The sequence below is a fragment of the Pyrus communis genome, chromosome 7 (genome assembly GCF_041283825.1).
Source record: "Pyrus communis isolate YQ-2024b chromosome 7, ASM4128382v1, whole genome shotgun sequence".
Lineage (NCBI taxonomy): Eukaryota > Viridiplantae > Streptophyta > Magnoliopsida > Rosales > Rosaceae > Pyrus > Pyrus communis.
This window is the reverse complement of record NC_142571.1, coordinates 23,135,724-23,152,291: the sequence shown is the minus strand read 5'-3', so window position 1 is coordinate 23,152,291 and position 16,568 is coordinate 23,135,724. Positions and strand designations below refer to the sequence as shown.

The following is a 16,568-nucleotide window of genomic DNA, read 5'->3' as shown; positions in this document are numbered from 1 at the left end:
GTGCTAATAGGGTATTTCGGGCTTATGGCCTGGTTTGGAAATCTTAAGTTCCTAATAAAGTGAAGGTTTTACTTGGTTAGTGGCTCATGGGAAAATTAACACTTGTGACATGCTCCAAAAACAACGACCTAGCTCATGTCTACAACCTAATTGATGCATTTTATGCAAGAAATGTTCAAAGTCTATTGATCATTTGTGTCTTCACTGTTCGATGGCTTTAAACCTTTGGTTGAAGTTGTTTAAGGAGTTTGGTATCAATTGGGTTTTACCCAGGCATTGTTATTCTCTTATGGTAGAGGAACATAAATTATCATGAAAGGGGAAGAAAATCCAGGTCCTATGGGGATGTATAGTTTCAGCTGTTTTTTGGGTCATTTGGATGCAAAGAAACAAGCAGATTTTTTAGGACAACAAAAGCTGTAGAAGGGAGGATATGTGGGATAATGTTCGGTTATGGTCATCTCTGTGGGCTTCGCTTACTACAGAATTTAGAGATTTGTCTTTTTTTTCTTCAAAAATTTAACGTAACTGAAATGCGGTTATTAGTTAGTTTTGTGTTGTTTTTATATTTTCTAAATGTCTGGGTGATGGTGCTATTCATCTTGTTTTGTTTGTGCCTTTGCGGACTTCTTGTCCACTTTTATATTTTTATTGTTTCTTTGCAATAAAAATTTGTTTCTTCAAAAAAAAAATTCAGATGCACAAGATGGAAAGATTTTTCTTGTTTCCGATGGTTAAAAGCTACCAATTTTAACAATCTATCACCAGAACGCACGAGGATAGTAAGCAATTTTCTCATATTTCTGAGCAATATTTTCTTCATCCATTTGGGTGTTAGAGGGAGTGTTTTTACAAGATTCACCGTATGCTGAACAACACTGTACTAATCAAATAACAATTAAAGTCCACTGAACAACGCAGCAGAAATGATTTGCAGCATGGATGAAGAGATACTTCAGTTCATTCAAGCTATACAAAAAGCTTGACTGAATTGCTACCATATGCACAGTTTAAGCTCAAGCGATTCGGTGAGGCATTGAATCAAAACAAACACTCCAGAAACTCTGTCTAATTTGAGTAAGAAGCACTCATAATCAACGATGAATCGATACAGATTAACCACAATTGAAAACCCTAACTAAACAAAGTGAAATCGGTCAGGATGAACGTGTTTGTGGCTTTACTGATTAGGGTTTTGTTCTACAGTTAGCGAACATAAATAGTCATTTCATATCAGACCATAAGCAGGGTGTATTCAAGAAAATGTGCGTTGCCAATAAAACAGCACAATAACAAAACTGAAAAGTCACTTATGTCCAAATACCCTGCCATATGTTAGCATTACCAAAACAAGGCAAACAAAACCTCCATCTTTTGCAAGGTTGGTCCTCATCAGGTGAGTGATGGCTTAACCCTGCCTCATGATCAGTGTCGTCATTCTTGTGGGCATGGTTCCAATCGACGGACCTGCCTGTATCATCATTCTCATACGCGAAACGCTTATAGTCAATCTTATACACTTCTAGAAGAGGTTCAAAGTCTACAATATCAACTCCTGTTTTCTTTACCTTGAAATGATGATCATCCTCTGTTCCAAAAAATTCTGCATGCACAAGAACAGTGTCGCCGCCTTTCAGTTTCAGCTTTTTGTTTGAAAGATTTCGCAGCCAAAGATAATCTTCACCTGAAGCAATTACGGTGGCATCCATTGGACAGATGGAAAACTGAGTTCGCTGGGTATGATTAGCAACATCAATGCATAGAGACCCAACACACTGGGAGTCGTCCGAAGAATAAACAATGCACACCACCAATGCTCCTATTTTACCATCAATACTTTGCGGCACTTCATATTTGACAATTTCATCTTCAGTTGTGACAGCGGCTAACCAGTAAGGAATTTCATTTCCGGAGAGAAAAAGTCCGCCAAATCCACCCCCGTTCCATTTCTATACCATGTGCAGCAAGATTTCTTTAAGCAACAATGAGAGAGAGAGAGAGAGAGAGAGGTAGGTTACCTTTTGGATGCTCTCCTTAAAAGGAAGAGTGAGGTTGGTGCACCCTTCCATATGAATGTTTTGCATGTACCCTAACGAGTTATCCAAGTGTGGAATATCTTTGAGTTTGCGGCAGTCTTTCAGTTGCAATTCCGTCATTTTCGACATCTCTGAAAAGTCAGGCATTATTTCCAGTGCAGTGCAGTAATTCGCTCTAAGCGTATGCAAACTTGTCGGCAAATCTGGGACTGCCTGAAGGTTTATGCAACGATTTAAAAATAACAACTGAAGCTGAGAAAGGCCACTGAGGATGGGTAGCCCATTAAAACCATTCCCATCTAGAACCAGAATGGTTAGAGAAGATAGAGCCCCAAGATTTTCAAGAACTGCATCATCCGTTATATTGCAGTCACTAAGATCTAAATAAGCAAGCATCTTCAGTTGTGTTAACGAATGGTAACCCGCACACAAACCCTTGCAGCCTTTGAGGATCAATCGATGGAGATGTGGGAGTTTTGAAATGTCTGGTAATTCAGCCAGGTTATGGGAATGATTAAGAATAAGAAACTTCAACTTCTTGGGTAACTGTTACAAAAAGAGAAAACAAAAAACAAAATCCAAATAAATAAAAGAGAGAATGCATGATTGATGTTGATTTCTACAAAATGAAGTTGTGGAAAGGATTGATAATTATATCGTACCAGGTCGGAATCCTCCCAAACTCGTACGATCTTGCTGTAGCTCAGGTTAAGATAAACTAGGTTTCGTAGATCAAAATCTGCGGGTATGGCTTCAAGAGGAAATCCATGCCAAGACAACAATCTTAACTCCTTGGAAAAATGTTTGTAGCTTCCAGTCAGCTTTACATATTTGGGTAGGAGAAATTTCAGACGCCACATCTTCTTAAATGCATCTGTATGGAAGCTATGCTCGTTAGAATATTCTGGCAAATCCAAAGTTAGTCCTCTAATTGCTTCCGTTCCCTGTTTTGAGATGTAAGTGCAAGTTAAGTAAGAAAAGGATTGTTCATATAACATAACTATGTAGGAAATAAAATGCATTAGATGTGGGATTTGCAAATACTTCTCTTTATATGCATTCAACATAACATTTCTGGTTGTGATGTACTTACAGAGTCGTTACTTAACACGCTTGTTACATCTTCATGATGCCACAATCGACTACGCTTTCCAGGTTCCATAGCATATTCTGCCCGCACAATTTCCCTTCCCATGTCTCGAATCAAATCATGCATCCTAAAAAATCCTCTATCAATATCTAGAAGACATCGATCTTGGAGAGTGTTGATTTCTGATTCTACAGAAAAGCTACTGCAACTATCCAATATTGCCATGACAGTAGCTCTATGCCATCCAATAAAGAAAAAAGATATGTCAAGGAACACACCCTTCACATGATCGTCACTTAAACCATCACAGCTTATTTGAAGCGTTTCATGAATAGTTCCATATGGAATGTTTCTCAACTTATCCAATGTACTTTCCCATATGCTTTTACTCTTTTTCGTAGCCAACAAACGACCTACAACTTTAAGAGCCAGTGGCAACCCTCCACAATAATCAACAACATCTCTTGCGAGTTCAATATATTCATTATCGGGACAATGACTTCCAAAGGCATGCCAACTAAGATGCCAACTAAGAAACTCCTCCGCTTGGAAATCATGCACTGCATGCATTGATTTTGTGGTATTTGACTTCTTTTGTTGTGGGTCGTATGCAACGTGAAGAAAACGAAGGGCGGGGGGAGGTTCATCCAATGACAATGCATATTTAGCTGTTTATAAATTTACTTCTCTGATACGCCTGTAACTCTGTAAGACAATAACAGTAAGTAGGATAGTTGCCTTGCATGTTATGATTTTGTTGGAGTGCTTGGAGCTAATGGAAGACTTGGAGCAAAACCGAGTGCACTGGCGTTTTAGGATTCATACAGCCGCCTCCACTTAGTTGGAGAAGGCTTTGTTGTTGTTTACGTTATGACTTTGTTATTAAAGATAGTATCCACCAACTTCTAACAGGCTTTTGTTGGTTTCCTCATTCCTCATTGCTGATGTGAGGTTGGTTTTAAAAACGCGATTACGTATAATGATGACAGAAGCAATGTTCATGTTATGGCCAAAACTTTGATGGCAAAATCTGAGGAGAAGTGTCTCCAGTTTCTGCCTAAAGTTACGGAGGAGGTATATCCCAACATAATGATTTGGGGTTCGGTTTTGTTGGTTTGGTACTGACAATATCTTAGCATCTTGGTTAATTTCTTGATAATTTATAACTCCAGAGCAACATACTTCCAGGAAAAAAGGCTAGAAGAGGAGGAGGCAGAAGCCGGCTACTCGTGCCAAAATGGCTAGAGATTTAAGTAATGAGGTCCGTTAAACTAACCTTCTATCTGCGTCCTTCGGTCATCTCATTGTGCGTGTGTGGAGGGAAAGAGTGCCAGCAACCATATCTTATTTTGAGAACATCGTTTCAGAAAAATGTCAACTGAAGAGAAGCTCAGGTAATTGATCATCAGATTGTCGCCTGAGGATCTTCGCAAGGCGTTGGAGATTATTGCGCAAAGTAATTGATCATCGATGAGGGTGGACCTTGACATCGAAGCTCAGGTAACGATTTTCATAATTGATTGTCGTCTAACTTCTCGTTTGTTCATACTTCCAAGTTCTTATACTATATTCTTGCAGACTCATTCTACCTAGTGGAGGTTGAAGTTTATTGTGAAGGATGCTGTAGAAGTTAAAAGCAAGAGTCCAGCAAGCATGGGTGGCAACACCAACAACGCTGCTAACAACCACAACAGCGGCAACAAAACTAACAAAAAACATCAGAAACGCTACTAATAACCGAAAAAGAGAGATTTCTGACGGGATCGTCAAAACTGCCAAGAAAAAGAGTAAAAAACCATCTCCTTGATCATGTGATGCCATGCGAGAGAACATTAGGTTGTGCTTAAGGTCCTTTTTATTTTAGTTTTATAGTTTTTTGGTTCTGGCAACTTAATTTTTTCGCATTTGACCAAGTTTTATTCGTAGTGCTTCATCTGACATTTTAGTTTTAGATAATGCAAGGTAGGTCAATTTTTTAGATTAAATTTGTAAACCATATGATGTATTATTAATAGGAAATAAGCACATTAATAATAACCACGTCATATGGTTTGCAAAATATGATCTAAATAGATGATTTCCCGATCATTATCCATTAATTCTTACGACAACGTATGTACATCTTATGATAGTTCTAATATAATCAGAATTGCGGTTGAGTAACCTTGATCTTTTCATGTGTGTGTATATATATATTTATTTATTTATTTTCACTCAAATAATGTTTTATATGTGTTGTATTAAAAAATTCAATTACACGTTCTCAAAAGTTTGTTGTTTGTTTAAGCGAGTAAAAAGTATTTATCCATACACTTTTTAAGCGTTTGTGTTCGATTTCTGTTTACATAATATTGCTTGGATGAAACCACAAATTCCGACATATTTTGTTCTATAATTAGGAAAAAGTTGAGAATTTTTCCTTTTTTGCTAATTAAGGAAAAGTTGAGAATTCCTAGTGTAATATATGTGGATTAGTTTTGTTGACCACAATACTATGTGCGTACTATTTAAAACTTTTGAGATTTGTTACTATTTGTGCAAAATTTATTAAAGATTCAGACCAATCGACGGGTACTTGTAGTGTAAAAGACCTTTTATTATTATTTGAAAATTTTGAGATTTATTACCATTTCTGGTGTTGAAGATTCATACTATTTAACGACTATACATGCTTTTTTGTAAATATTTTGAGATTTTTTACCTTTCATGCCAAATTTTATTAAAATTGCTTACCAACCAACAACTATGAGTCTAGAGCGGTACGTCTGCCTCTTTGTATCGATTATTTATAAATTCATTAAATATTTGTACCAATCAACGACTATAAGTCAATAAAAATATACGCGCTTCTTTACAACGATTTTTTAAATATCTAAAAATTAGTTACAATTCGTGCAAAATTCATTTAAATTTCGTACCAATCAACAACTATCAGTCATCCACTCCAAATCTAATATAATGAAAACCAAACTCTAATACCAACAATTTCTAATAAGAAAACAATTTATAACAAAATCTTAGTCCATAGAAAAACGAGGGTAACAAAATCTATGATCCACATCAGACTGACCAAGTGAAAGCAGGTCAAAGAGAAGCCGCCAGTCGTATGGCCCAAAGTCCATAGCTGCTGAGCTCATGTGAGACAAAGGGAAGACGAGAGATCGCTGCGTATATAAACCACTTCCAACAACATCAAGTGACTCTGTTTCGTCGTGTACCTTCAAGTCCCCACCCGTCCAATCAGAGGGTCTGCGCCGAATCACCCAATCCCAATCCGGATTCGACGCCGAGTCCCAAAACCGATTTCGTAAACCATTCGAATCGGCCGCGTAACGGTCGATCGAGTCTGAGTTTTTATTTTTATTTTTCTGAAAGGAGGAGGGCAGAGTGATGGCAGCAGGACTGAGCTGCTGAGTGAAACCTGTTGGGTAAATTGACACTCTCGGCTAGGTCGATTTGAACGAATTAAAATTGGGTTTTGATTTTGTTGGAATTTTGATTTTTGGTTTGAGATTTTTTTATTGTTTTCGGGTTCAGGTTGGGCTCGATTTCGGTGGAATTTGCGAATTGGGAGTTGGAATTTGCGAATTGGGAGCTGAAATTGTTTCAGTGATTGGTGTTTGGTGGGCAAAGAGAAATGGATGTGGTGGCTGAGTGCAAGGTAAAATGGTTTGATTTATAGTGGTTTAATTCAAATTTTGTGGTTTGTTGATGCAATGTGGCATTATAATTGCATTCTGAATTGGCATTTGAGAGGGGAGAGAGAGAGAGGATCAAAGTGTCATGTTTGCTGTTCTGTATAATCGAGAGAGAGAGAGAGAGAGAGAGAGGGTTCAGGGAGGGACGGAGAGGGAGTGAGGAGGGGTGGGGTGTGGGGTGTGGGGAGAGAGAGAGAGAGGGCAGGGATCAAAGTCTCATGCTTTCCGTTCTGTAGAGTCAAATCAAATTACTTGATTCAGTCATTAGTTTCTTGTATTGATATGTGGTCCGTAGTCAAAAGTTCACATGCATTTATGTGCGAGTGTATGTTGTTTTCCCTCCCTCTCTGATATATGTTTGACCTCCAGAGAAAATTGGCATCCTTTCGAGTCACAGACCTTAAGAATGTTCTGACTCAGCTGGGTACGTCAAAGCAAGGGCGGAAACAGGTATGTTATTTGATATAAGATTGGTCTGCATTTGCCTATAGTTCTTAGATGTTTCTTGTCGCTGAAAATTGGTGGCTCTTAGCTTCTTTCTTCATTATATCCTTATATGCTCATGAATTTACTCACCCGTGTGAGTGCACTTCGAAGGGAGTTATTGTCTACTAAGGACTTTAATAACCGAGGCTTCGTATGCATTCAGTAGATGCCCATTTATGTTTACTTCTAAGCATGCGATATTTGTAGTGATCTTTCACTTACAAAATCCAAATGACTGATAATAGTTTCTTTGAGTTCTTTACACACGTGCTGTCTCAATCATTTTGTTTATTTATCATATTTTGCCAGTCTTGCATCGACGTACGGTTTTACATTTTCTTAGTTTTCGCTTGTAGCTCCCAATCAGACATCTTTGAACCACTTAATCATTCATTGTTATTAGAAGTTTAGGCAGCCCAATTTAATTCTTTATGTTTGCATCCATGCTTAACAGCATGTTGAGAATCATTGACTTTTCTGTGCAGGATCTGATTGATAGAATCTTAGCAGAAGTTTCAGATCAACAAAGTAAGTTCTTCATACAACTTTGTCGTACCTACAATTAGTTCAGAATCTGTCTGAAAAATACAATAGTCATTGCCCCTCTTTAAAAAATGCAATAGTCGACTATGACTACAAGTACAACCCAAGCAGTATTGCATCCTAATGTCACTTATGGCGGGTTTTGGTTAGGCGTCTAGTACATCCGGGGTGTCTAGAAATTTTACTCTGAAATATTTATCCGCTGACCTGGTTCTTGATAATTGATCAAATTAGATTAATCTTCTTTTACAGGGTTCTTAGCAGCATCCAATGCACTCCATCTATCAAAGAAAAAATTCATTGAGAAGAAAGGAATAGCAGAACTGATTGGTGAAGCTTACAGGTGCTACTTTACTTTAGTGTTTTTGTATATGTTTTTTCCGTTTAAGGTTTTACTTTTCCTCTTTTTAAGTTGTGCATTTTTTTGGGCTTATCCTTTATTCTATGAAATGTGTGTTGCGACTACTGATTACAAAAAGAAAATTTGTGATTTGACGCCCCTTCTTTTGTATTTCCTTGTATCATTTTTCTGTGTGTTTGGAAATCTTTATAATCATTCTCCTCTCTATCTAATGACCTTTTGATTGTTATATTACTTGTCTTGTCCCAGAAAATTGCCGAATGCACCGTCAGTTGATTCTGCTTCAAAGGAACAGAGTAGTTCAGACACCTGCAGTGTAAAACCTAAAAAGGAAGTTAAAATTTTTAATGATCCAGATGTGAAGATTCACTGCCCCTGTGGAAGTGCATTGCCTACTGGGTCAACGATACAGGTTTGGTAGCATTTGCTTTAGTTCATAACTTCATATAAATCCTTTTTAGTTTATGCGGTATTGGCTGGATATTTCTTCAGGTTTGCATGAATGTCAGGAGCATTCCAGCATCCATTTCATATTCAATTCATTGGTTTTTAGAACAACTCGGAAGTATTGGACCATACCTAATTCCGGTATATGTTATCTGCAGTGTGTGGACCCAAGTTGTCAAGTGCAGCAACATATTGGTTGTGTTATTATCCCAGAGAAAACAGGGGATTGCAATGTACCAGTTCGGCCTCTTTTCTACTGTGAATTGTGTCGTCTCAAACGAGCAGATCCGTAAGTATCATGCATTTTTCAATTTTAACTTAATTGAGTCTTAAATCTGAAATGAACTATAGTTACAATTGGCAAAATAATATTTGGTTTTGCCACATGAAAGGTAATCTTTATGATTGGTTTTCAAAGACATGATTGATGGTTGAAACAGGTTACTTGTGTTAAAATGTCTTAAGTTCCTTATTTACTGTGTTAGGAAGGTTACTGAATATGAACTCTACCACTTATTCAATTTTATTGACTTATGCCGGAACTTAGGTTCAATGCGATAAAGGTGTTTTTTATTTATCGATTTTTTTGGGTTAGCTCATCCTATTTTGCTTTAATTTTATTTCCCCTCCAATGAGTCCTAGATATTTTTGCATCTGTTCAGTTTTTGGGTGACTCTGGTAGATCTACTATCTCCGGTGAAACTAGTTACTTCAAATATTCCAATAGATGGGTAAGTCTCTCTCTCTCTCTCTCTCTCTCTCTCTCTCGTAATCCCTTCTGTTGTATTTTGTCTTAACATGTTCATCAATGTTTTCAGTACAAATCCTACTCAGAGAGTAGAGAAGACATTTCTACTTTCTAGAGCCAATAGTGATATACTAAAGGATAATGAATATGATGTTCAGGTTTGTTTCATTTTGGTTATGCAATAAGTGATGGTTATATTTATTGACCAGTTGTGGTCATTTATTGAAGATTTACTTTGAGAATTAGTTATTTATAAGTGTTTTTTTTATACAGGCTTGGTGTATACTTCTTAATGATAGTGTTTCATTTAGGATGCAATGGCCACAGTATGCAGATTTACAGGTCAATGGTATGCAATTTGGTCATCCTTTTCCATTCCACCAATTGATCATGCTTAAATTTTACCTGGACAGTTTTTTCTATAAAAAATAAAATGAAATGTGACCATGCTATCTGCATTTCTCTGTCCTCTCTCTCTCTCTTCCCCTTACCTGTCTTTTCTCCTGTCCCTCTTTCCTTAAGAGATGTGCCTAAGAAACTGTATTATTCGGTATGTCGGCTCGATTGGCCGACTTTTGAGATTGATAAAACGAAATTACCCTTTAAAAATCCACATGAAGCTTGCCTTGCAATGGTTGTGACCTCTATTGTTTGTTCTTGATATAACAAATTTGACGTTCTGCATCCACAAAATGTCTAAAACTGTATACGTGAAATACATATAAGTAGCTAGGCTAGTTATCATCTACTCATGTGGCCAAAAAAAAAACTATTGCTGTTTACTGAGTTTGTACGATATTAGGCCACCTTGGATGACCCATGAATTAAAGTTTTTGTACTACAGGTCTACTATTGTTTTTCCAGTTTATTTTTGTGAAGGTAAATGCTTCCTGAATTTCAACTTACATTTCAATTTGTTCCCTATTTGCAGGTATTAATGTTAGGACAGTTAATAGACCTGCACATCAATTGTTAGGTGCCAATGGTCGTGATGATGGAGCGTTAGTGAGTATTTCACTTCTGAGTTTTATATGTTTATAATGATTGTCAATCTCATAATTCAAGGCATTTCACTTGTAATCCTTGCATTGCTCATTCTTGATAGAGATTAAGACTCATTCGTCATTCCATTAAGTATACATGTATTTTTGGAGCACCATGCATTGCATTTTCCTTTTTGCTGCAAAGTACTAGAATTATTTGGTTTATGCATCTTGAATTGTTGTGCACTTCATTTGTGGCCATTTCTGGTGGTTGTTTTATAGTTTTCATATTATAAACATTTTAGTATTAAACTTTTCTTTTATATAATTAGATCCATGCGCTTTAAGAAAATGTGCTTCGGTTTAATTTGATTTACTTTTTATTTTCATGTCAGATCAAATTATGCATTTGGGAGGGAATCAATAAGATTTCACTATCAGCATGTGATAATCGTGCTTTCTGTTTTGGTGTCAGACTTGTACAGCGACGAACAGTTCAGCAGGTACATCCAGATTCTTTATTTAAAGTGTTTTTGAAAGAGAAGAACTAAGTTATGGAATATACGCTGGTGAGTAGAGCTGGTTAGCTCACTCAATAAGTTATGTGGATGGTACTCGTGGATGGATGCAATTATATATCTGTAATCTGCTGTCCTTGGCACTAGATTCTAAGGACACCAAACAGAAAATTCAGTATGTACATGAGAACTTCCCATAAGCATGAATACGCAGATATCTTTTATTGGACCATCGTAGAATCAAGGAAACATTGTTGATCCATGAAATAAATCTGAAAATTTTGAGAATATCATTCTAGTTCACTGTATTAAATTCTGAGAAATACCTCAAGATGTTGAAGGGAAGCTAAACATATCTGGATAGCATGTCATCTCACCAGCTGCTTTTCTCCTTTATTCAACTTTTTATCAAGGTTCGCCACTTGATTCCTAAAGAAGAAGATGGTGAGCTTTTTGAAGATGCACTAGCACGAGTTCGTCGTTGCATTGGCGGTGGGCCTGCTGTTGCAGCTGAAGATAGTGATAGTGACCTGGAAGTAATTTCAGACTCAATATCAGTAAATCTCCGCTGCCCTGTAAGTGATGGTTGTTTTCTTTTGATATTTTCACACCCTTTAACTGCATGCCCTTGTTAATGTTATTTTACTTGTTTCTAGTCATACTTGAGTGGTAGTTTTCGATCAAGTTTTGCAATGTTTGGATTATTAGAATGCTAGGACGAAGCTTTGCATCTTGAGGCTGCCCATAAATATTGAGCTTTTTGGTATTTTTATTTTTTATAATATACACCTTAGAGGCAAACTAAGGCTTATATCTTTATTTAAAACTTCAGAAATGTTAGGAGAGTAGTCTGTATTAGAGGCATTAGGTCGGGTTTCCTTGTGTCTATCTTAGGAGTGCGGTCCACTGAAACCGTTAAGTCCTAGGGATGTCCTGGTGGTCATCCCTTTATCACGCCCATAGACCCATTGTTTCTCAGCATAGATTGTACCACCCTTTCTTCAAACTGGTTTTGTAAGACTATCTGTCGTTAGATCCATACTGACAAGGATCCATACTGACTATGCTTGCCTTCCTGCTGGCCACTTAATTATAAGACCACAAAACCGGCCTTGGCCGATTGAGCAGTCAACAGGCTGGTCGATCCCAAGGAAAAATGTACAGCTCACAGTCCTTAGCCACAAGCAGCGGATCACAGACAATGAGCTGCAATTTGCAGTCTGATATGTCATCTTTGGTCATTTTGTTATGGCTTATTTATAGCAATTAAGTTGATTTTTGAAAATATCAGTAAAGTCGGTGTATATAAGCCTTGTTTGTAGTGTAGAGCTCATAATTAATGCTGTCTATGACATAATGTTTACATGTAACCGTCAGATGAGTGGTAGTCGAATGAAGGTAGCTGGCAGATTCAAACCTTGTGCCCACATGGGTTGCTTTGATCTTGAAACTTTTGTGGAGCTAAACCAACGCTCTAGGAAGGCAAGTGATACAATAAGCTTATAAATTTTTATTTTTATTTTTTACAAAATCTACAAATATGTAAATGATGTGTTATGGTTGCAGTGGCAATGTCCTGTATGCCTGAAGAACTACTCTGTAGAGGATGTCATCATTGACCGTTATTTCAATCGCATTACAGCTATGGTAATTTCTGTAAGGATTAATCTTATTTTATGTAGTGTCTCTGAATCTTGTGGAATCAAAGACATTTTTCATTGTTTATCTGGTGGACAGATGCGAAATTGTGGAGAAGACATAACAGAGATCAACGTAAAGCCAGATGGTTCTTGGAGTGCAAAGACCAAAGGTGAGTTTGGTGATCTTGCGCAGTGGCATTTGCCAGATGGATCTCCATGCGGTGATAGTCATTTAGAACCCTCGAGGAAGTTGAAGCTGGAATCTGGTTTAAACGAAGATCATAGAGTTATGTATAATGGGGTTACTGAAGTTCGTGGGCATCAGCATGGCCCATTAGAGAAAGTATATGAGGGCTGCAGTCACAATGTAATAACAATGAGCAGCAGTGACTGCAGCGGGCACATGGATTTCTCTGTAAATGAGGACAATGAAATCAATTCTGTACCATATAATTCTGATCCAACGTTTTCAAATATGAATGGTGATTCTGCTGAAGCTAGGAATACTGACATCATCATTCTTAGTGACTCCGAAGAAGAAGATGCCAACTTTGTTTCTTCTGGAACCCCGTACAATCCATTGCCAGTAAGTGGAACAGATTCTGGGTTCCAATTCTTTGGTAATGTCTCTGGTTCTTTCATTGATAACACATTGGTTCCAGAGGATCTAAATTCGAGCACCCAAGTTATGAACTCTTCTATGTTCCATGCCGATGCTGGATTGGACTTGATTGAAAACACCTTGCCCCTTGCTAGTGAGGACCCCTCACTGCAAAATTTTCTTCCAACTCAGCCCTCGCCTTTGTTGGAACAGTCCGATTCTGGACATCCTCCTCCAGAATCAAACGGCATTAGTGGGGACGACTGGATCTCTCTTCGACTTGGCAGGGTCGATGAAAGTGTTCCCAATTCCTGCGCTGGACATGCATCCACAAATGAAGTACAACTGAGTAATGAATGTGAATCAGATGAAGGTAAAATTTTTGTCTATTAAACTTTGTAATTGTTTGAACAAGATTTTACTTAATGGTGAAATGTGGGTAATATTTATATTATGTGTGATTGTAATAATGCTTCAAATAAACATTGCCCGTTTTGATGTTTGTTTGAGGCTGATGTTTCGTATATGAATCCTTTGCAGCTACTCCTTTAATTAAGGATAGAACTGATGAGGTTCGGTCTAACAAAGTAAAGTCACGGAGATTTTCAGATGGACCCTTCTCCTTTCCTCGTCAGCCGAGGACTTTGAGACAACGAGTTTATCTACCAGTAGAATCCAACTCTGAATAGACAAAGTTGGTGCTTGCAGAGGTACACAACTCAGTTTTCATAGTCTGCTTAGATTGTTGATTCTGAATGTTCTCGTATTTGTTTTTCATTTATTTATATAGGATAAGCAAACCCCTTCATGTTTGTAAATTCAAGGTTTCAGCCATGCCTTTGCAATGCAAAGTTGTTTTTAAACCAGTTTGTTTTGTGCTGAGCCGTAAATTTAAAACCTCGCTGTTGGTGTGATGGATTCAAGTATCAATAATGTTGATTTTGGCAGGTCAATGTCTTAATTACCTAGAGATGCATCACAAAGTAGAAGTCGGCTGAATTGCATGTGTGTGTGTGCGAGCACGTGTGAGCATGCTTGTCTTAGCAACCCTGGAGCTAATTGCATTCTCTGACAGTTTTAATTTTTGTCTTTTCAGGTAACTTGTATACTTTCAACTTGGTGATTTTGTTGAAGTTGCCAAAGAATCAATCTCTATGCAGATATTTTTGACAATTGGACATAGCGGAAGTTTCACCGTAGTAACATATGCAACGGTGCTCTTTTTGTGTCAGCGGACTAGACCAACAAGGATTAAAACCTTTAGTTGTTTTACCATGCTGAGATGCCTCTGTAAATAGAAAAGGGTTCTATCTGTTAGGTTTTTAGCTGTAATGTAAGCAATGCTTGTTCCTCATGAGAGTAGCAGTGAGGAACCGTTGCATTAGCGACGATGGTAGTTGGACTTAAGTAAAATTGCGATTTTTCGGTTTAAATGTTTGAATTTTGTATTAGGATTATGAGTAAATCAAAGTTTGTATACAGGTAATTATCAATATTTGGGAAACAAAACAGCAGGGATTTGGGAACTGTTGAGGCACAAAGTATGTCATCCCACCGCCAAATAACACCCATCGCAGATGCAGTTCACTGCCCATCATCGGTGACACATGAAACGGGTGCACGTCCGGTCACCCTCTCAATGATGATCGACTTTTGAATGCATCTTCGGGTTTATATTCTCGATATCTTCGTCTACTGGTAAACCAGATCGAAACACTTAAAACACTCCACTCCTTCGGTCAGAAATCTCATCTGTAAGAATTATGATGTAGTGCGTTTATATACAATTCTGAGAAGCAAAAAACATCATTAACTAATATTAGGTTGTAAGCTTAATTATTGGGAGAGAGAATAGAGAGAAGGTGGCCGTCTAGAGAAGAGAGAAGGAGATAATGGCTTGCAGAATTGCTTATTGCACGGGTCGACTTTATTTAAGGTTGCTATATATGAGACTACGATCCATATGCAATAATCGAACTAATAACTAATTAATCTTGGCAGCAGCCGCCATAGCAGACGCCGACGACAATACCAACGGGAAGGCAATGGCAGCCAGAGCAGCAAGGGTTGCTGGTATAAGTGCATGCAGAACCCTGGCAGCCATTGTTCTTGTTCACCACTCCACATTCCTGCAGCATCTTCAATTCTGCGGTGGCGGCCGGATCTGTTGCTACGGCGGTTTCGAGTGTTTTCTCATCGTGATGACAGATAGCAAGGCTCCCCATTGGAGCCAACAAAGTCATCACAATTAGCACCACCCACATGAACTTATTGAAACTCAGTGTGCTATGCTTCATGATATAAAGAATATAAGACTCTTATTACTATTCTATAAAATCATGATCGACTTTAATTTATAGCTGCGAATTTGGAGAACGTGACTGTCACACTTCAAAACTTCTCCAGTAGTGTCTTACATGTTACGTGTTGATGCACTTGAACTAAATTTGTATGAGTGTTTTTGTACATGTAGCTAGCTACAAGGCTAAATTTAGCTAGGATTTATATATTTGCATTAGTACTTAATTCCAATGCGAATGTCTCCCAAAATCCACGAGAAATTTACTGTAACTATAAAAAGATATACATAACCTTTGAATCTTCCTAGCATTACTATTAATACATGCACATCCACTACAAGCAAAACAATGTCCCACTATCCCACGCAACAAATTTCCTCCCTTTCACCGGTTGTCGAGACCAAAAGTTCAAAACCCTAATTTAATACCACTTATTTTTCCTTTCTTTATAGATGGGGAAGGGGTTAGGGGATTCATACTTGTAAGCTCTTTCGATATTTAAAAAAAAAAGCTACTAGATTAATCGCTAGCTAGTTTTTGTAAGAGGAAATTAAATTAAAGAGAAAGGTTCCTAAGAGAGTCAAGTTAAAACTCTTGTCCAGTACAAAGAAAGAGACGAATCTAACCAAATACAATCAGAGACATGCTAATGCCCAAAATTAAGCGCTAGGTATAATTAGTAATTTACTATCAGCATGTTGATGCACAAGAATTGGAGATATAGAAATAGGGCAACCTGGGTATCTTTTAGGTCTATTGTCCCACAAGTAGTTCTTATGGTGTATTTCAATGGACACCCAAAGTTCACCTTTCCCTTGGACACCTGAATTAGTACATGGTTTTAAGGTATACTTTGATCCTAAGTAGCACAACAATTTCAGTTTTGGCCAAATCTCCCAGCTGCAAGCAAAACGTCACAAGAAAACCAAACTGAACTTCATAGCTCCGAATAGAATATGTATACTAGACAACAACAGAACATAATACAGCCAACAGGAACGTATACATGTATGTATATATTCACGATTAACATTATTTCATTTTACATTAACCATCCATCGGACCGGTAGCTATAGATTAATTATGATTGGTGGCAATGCATGCAGATTAATACGTG

General features: G+C 37.6%; 2 protein-coding genes and 1 pseudogene across 6 annotated transcripts; 2 read left to right on the top strand and 1 right to left on the bottom strand.

Annotated features, from left to right (window-relative positions):
• Positions 1 to 1,226: 1,226 nt before the first annotated feature.
• LOC137735184 (disease resistance protein Roq1) lies at positions 1,227 to 3,696 on the bottom strand. The gene is made up of 4 exons (XM_088697430.1): positions 3,130 to 3,696; positions 2,699 to 2,980; positions 2,019 to 2,582; positions 1,227 to 1,949 (listed from the first exon to the last, which is right to left on the bottom strand). The coding sequence occupies exons 1-4, from the start codon at positions 3,694 to 3,696 to the stop codon at positions 1,311 to 1,313; spliced, it is 2,052 nt and encodes a 683-aa protein (XP_088553556.1). The 3' UTR covers positions 1,227 to 1,310.
• Positions 3,697 to 3,901: 205 nt separating this feature from the next.
• Positions 3,902 to 4,933, top strand: LOC137734404 (transcription factor GTE1-like; annotated as a pseudogene).
• A 1,229-nt stretch (positions 4,934 to 6,162) lies between these two features.
• Positions 6,163 to 14,644, top strand: LOC137735431 (E3 SUMO-protein ligase SIZ1-like). Of its 5 annotated transcripts, none has more exons than XR_015964050.1 (19): positions 6,163 to 6,554; positions 6,664 to 6,787; positions 7,194 to 7,274; positions 7,796 to 7,838; positions 8,106 to 8,196; positions 8,464 to 8,626; positions 8,820 to 8,950; positions 9,324 to 9,392; positions 9,480 to 9,567; positions 9,683 to 9,758; positions 10,341 to 10,414; positions 10,788 to 10,895; positions 11,324 to 11,485; positions 12,288 to 12,392; positions 12,477 to 12,557; positions 12,648 to 13,524; positions 13,692 to 13,861; positions 14,100 to 14,176; positions 14,248 to 14,644. XR_015964050.1 is itself a non-coding variant. In XM_088696595.1 (18 exons), exons 2-17 carry the CDS (start codon positions 6,764 to 6,766, stop codon positions 13,838 to 13,840), a joined length of 2,322 nt encoding a protein of 773 aa, XP_088552721.1. In that variant the 5' UTR covers positions 6,184 to 6,554; positions 6,664 to 6,763; the 3' UTR covers positions 13,841 to 13,861; positions 14,248 to 14,644. The 5 variants fall into 5 exon arrangements, 2 of the variants coding, with proteins under 2 accessions (XP_088552721.1, XP_068330955.2); XR_015964049.1 differs by having other exon boundaries at positions 6,184 to 6,554; positions 14,100 to 14,156; XR_015964051.1 differs by having other exon boundaries at positions 6,325 to 6,576; positions 14,100 to 14,156.
• Positions 14,645 to 16,568: the final 1,924 nt, after the last annotated feature.